This window comes from Lycium barbarum, chromosome 6 (genome assembly GCF_019175385.1).
Source record: "Lycium barbarum isolate Lr01 chromosome 6, ASM1917538v2, whole genome shotgun sequence".
Lineage (NCBI taxonomy): Eukaryota > Viridiplantae > Streptophyta > Magnoliopsida > Solanales > Solanaceae > Lycium > Lycium barbarum.
Window position 1 is genome coordinate 14,821,096 of NC_083342.1, and position 3,613 is coordinate 14,824,708.

General features: G+C 39.1%; 1 protein-coding gene across 1 annotated transcript; it reads left to right on the top strand.

The window, feature by feature from the left end:
* The first annotated feature begins 423 nt into the window (after positions 1 to 423).
* LOC132643849 (chitinase 2-like) lies at positions 424 to 3,099 on the top strand. The gene is made up of 2 exons (XM_060360369.1): positions 424 to 625; positions 2,372 to 3,099. The coding sequence occupies exons 1-2, from the start codon at positions 424 to 426 to the stop codon at positions 3,097 to 3,099; spliced, it is 930 nt and encodes a 309-aa protein (XP_060216352.1).
* Positions 3,100 to 3,613: the final 514 nt, after the last annotated feature.

The following is a 3,613-nucleotide window of genomic DNA, read 5'->3' on the forward strand; positions in this document are numbered from 1 at the left end:
TAGGAAAATCGTGTCGTCAACAATTGGAATGAGAGAATTGAAAATGAAAATGCTTGCTTGTATTAACAGAGAATTGATTACAAGAGAGTTGGGGTGTTCGAGGGGGAGAGAACACCTTTGCAGAAGATTTGAATGCTTTTTGATTTCACCAACTATATCCCCCCTAATAATGCTTTAAAAAAAATAACCCAAGTTACAGGAGTAGACATAAAAAAGCTAGAGAATCATACTATAAGAACAGAAAGTAAACTACTCTATATTTACATCAAAAGTGACCTAAACTAGAGCAGGTCCATTACAGCATCTTCGGATCATGGCACTGCCGTGCGCACCGGGGTGCGGGCACGGTCGGGCGCACGTAGGCGCTGGCTGTCAGGCGCGCTGGGGCGCAGACGGTCGGGCACTGCGCGCGGGCTGCCTGGCATGGGCGCTGACTGCAGGCAAGCGTTGAGGGCGCTGCTAGCTGATGGGCACTTTAGGCACAACCGGCTGGTGGGCTCGGTCACGAGCAACCGATGGGGCGACATTGGCATAGGCATTCTTGTCGCTTGGTGCGACCGAGACCACGGGGTCGTCCATGACACTGGGGCCATGGGGTGCGACCAAGGGGTCATTGGGCATGGCGGTAAAGCCACCCATGACAGAACCCATGTTGGTGCACGTCGCCCGCATGGCTGACACTGCCTGCGGGGCTGACACTGCCTGTGGGCTGGCACTGCCTGTGCGGCTGACACTCGTTTGGCCCGCTCAGGGCTCGCGAGGTTACGGGCGCCAAGGCACAATGAAGGCAGCCCGTAATATAACTAATGGGCACTTTCTTCTAAGTTCTTAGTAAAACTATACTATGTAAAACTTTGTTACTTTCCACAAGCAGCCGATTAGAAATTAGATAGTAGAGTTAAATGTCCTTGGATGCTTGCAACTGTACATGTCCTTTTCCCATAGGAGATAAGTATAATATTCTATGGCAGCTTGAACAAGCTGGAAACGGCTACCTTCCAATAAAACATTTAAAGTAAATGAACAGGATTTAAGTTATATATTCTAATTTCTTATAAAAAAATTACATTATTACAGTAGTTTAAGTTATGATAGCGAATTAATTTTTATTATTATTAGGTTATTAATTCATGCTTATTATAAAAATTATATGCAAGAATCTTCTAAATAACATAATTATATAAATTTATCTTTTACACTTTCAGTGCATGAAACTCAAACTAAGAAAATATATTGAGAAAAAGAAGTGAGATTAGTTACTTAAAAAATAAGTTAGTTTATAATTTGCTAAAATATGTTAAAATACATGGACAATGTGTATTTAAAAATGTATTATCTTCTGCTCTAGGATTCACTTATATATATATGCATCAATAAACTGAAACAGGACTACAAATCCTAAGCACTTGAACAAACCATCATCATGGAGCTCTGCCATTTCCTCTTAATCATCTTCTTCATTGTCTCTTTTCCATCATGCAGTAGTAATAAATATATATACATCTCTCATTCTTGTTAGTAAGCTGATCAACTGTACAAATAGGAGTATATACTTATTTTTTTTATAACCATTCGGTATTCAATATTATTGGCTCGATTAATTTGAATTTGTGCTGCATAGAGCTCATTAAAGAGTGAGACGCTCCCTATAAAAAAAGTTCTTCCTTTTCAAGTCTCGAACTCGAGATCTGTGATTAAAGATGTGTTTGGACATGCAATTTAGACTTCAAATTTGAAGTTTTGATTTGAAATATGTGTTTGTTTATGACCTTCTGAACAAAACTTCAACTTGAAATCTTGATTTCAAATCTCAAATTCACCTAAAAGTAGAATTTTTCTTTGACCTCAAGATCGTTACTCTCCATGTTGGTAGTATAAATCACTACTTCAATTCCAAATCCGTGATTTTAAATTTCTTAAAATTTAAACCTTGATCCATAATTTTAAATTCTGCAGAAAAAGAGCCATATTTATTGCAAAAGTAATTTCCAAAGCCTGCTTTATCCAAAAACCAACACCTTCTCCAAACGACCACACCTGCTCAATCCGGCCAAGTGGTGGCTTTCCCAATCCGCCGACAAGAATTATCACTGGCAACACTATCCTTTGCCTGTTATTTGCTGAAGTTTTGATAGTTTTCACTAATTGTGGGTTTTCTTGTTTATGAGAAAAAGTACAACTTTTAAAATTAAATTGCATGTCCAAACACAATTCAAACTTAACCTACCCAAATCAATGATTTTAAATCCATGTCCGAACGCCTACTAAGGGTGGGTCCAAATACCATGCATGGTTATACAAAAACTGCAGTAGACATATACTTACCATTCTTCTTAATTTGCTGCTAAATTTTGAGTGTCCTCTATCTAAGTTTCTTCAATTATTTCCACAGCTGCAAATTCAAAACTCTTTCGAGAGTACATTGGTGCAGAATCAACCTCCGTGAAGCTCACTGACGTACCAATAAACTCTAACATAGAGTTCCATTTCATATTAGCATTTGCTATCGATTATAATTCCGACAACTCAAATCCTACACCTACAAATGGAAAATTCAACATTTTTTGGGAAAACAATCACCTTAACCCTACAGAAATTGCCTCGATAAAATCTCGTTACAAAAATGTGAAAATCGCGGTCAGCTTAGGAGGTGACACGGTAGGTGACAACAAGAACGTTTATTTTAAACCTAAGTCAATTAATTCTTGGGTTGATAACGCGATATCCTCGTTATCACCTATGATTAAAGAGTACAACATTGATGGAATCGACATAGATTATGAACATTTTTTGGACACGGACATTAATGTATTTGCAGAATGCATAGGACAACTTGTGACGAAGCTAAAGAAAAATGGGAAAATACAATTTGATTCGATTGCTCCGTACGAAAATAGTACAATTCAAAGTCATTATAAGACTTTATGGAGAAAATATGGACAGTTGGTATCAGAGCACAGAGATCATATCATCAGTGCATTATTGAGTGTCAGTGCAGAGTGCCTATCAAGGCAGAAAGCGATGTTCTTAATGCCAATCAAGTCAGCGAACCAGATGCCACTGACTGAAAGGAGATTGTTTGTAGTCAGTCTCCCTTAAAATTTTCTTCATCAACCATGAACCACATTTGTTTTTCAGAATCAGGTCATGCCACAACCGTTGTTTCCGCCATCGGTTGCATAAGGTGATTTCATGTTGAAGCATCTGAATTTCATCGACGTACCTTCAAGGATGGCTTTCACACAATGAGCACTAATTTCAGAGGGATTCCATTGAGACGTACCTGGTCAGCAGGTAGCACCATTGGGTTATGCTACTGGGGATATGTCCACATCCGTCATTGTTATATAAACTCTGTTGGCAGTCGGTTACAGCTTTATTCAGAGAATCATGGACTCGCTAAAACATCAGGTAGAGACGGTGAGTGCATCAAAAAAAAAATTGCCCAGTCAAGGTCTCTTGTCCATGTACATAACAGTTGCATCTTTTCGAGTGTCCTCGATGAAGGGTGGACCATGAGCATTGCCTAAGGGCTCACAATTGCGGGAACTACAACATTAGACGCCTAGCCGTCATAAAGGTCGCAAGCAATGAAAGGTAAGTCCATCAACAT

What these genes read in the sequence shown, in the direction of transcription:
- LOC132643849 (XM_060360369.1), top strand. Translation starts at nt 424, where the DNA reads ATGGGCGCTGACTGCAGGCAAGCGTTGAGGGCGCTGCTAGCTGATGGG. An exon ending in AGGGGTCATTGGGCATGGCG is followed by an intron (nt 626 to 2,371) that starts GTAAAGCCACCC and finishes CCTCTATCTAAG; the next exon opens with TTTCTTCAATTATTTCCACA.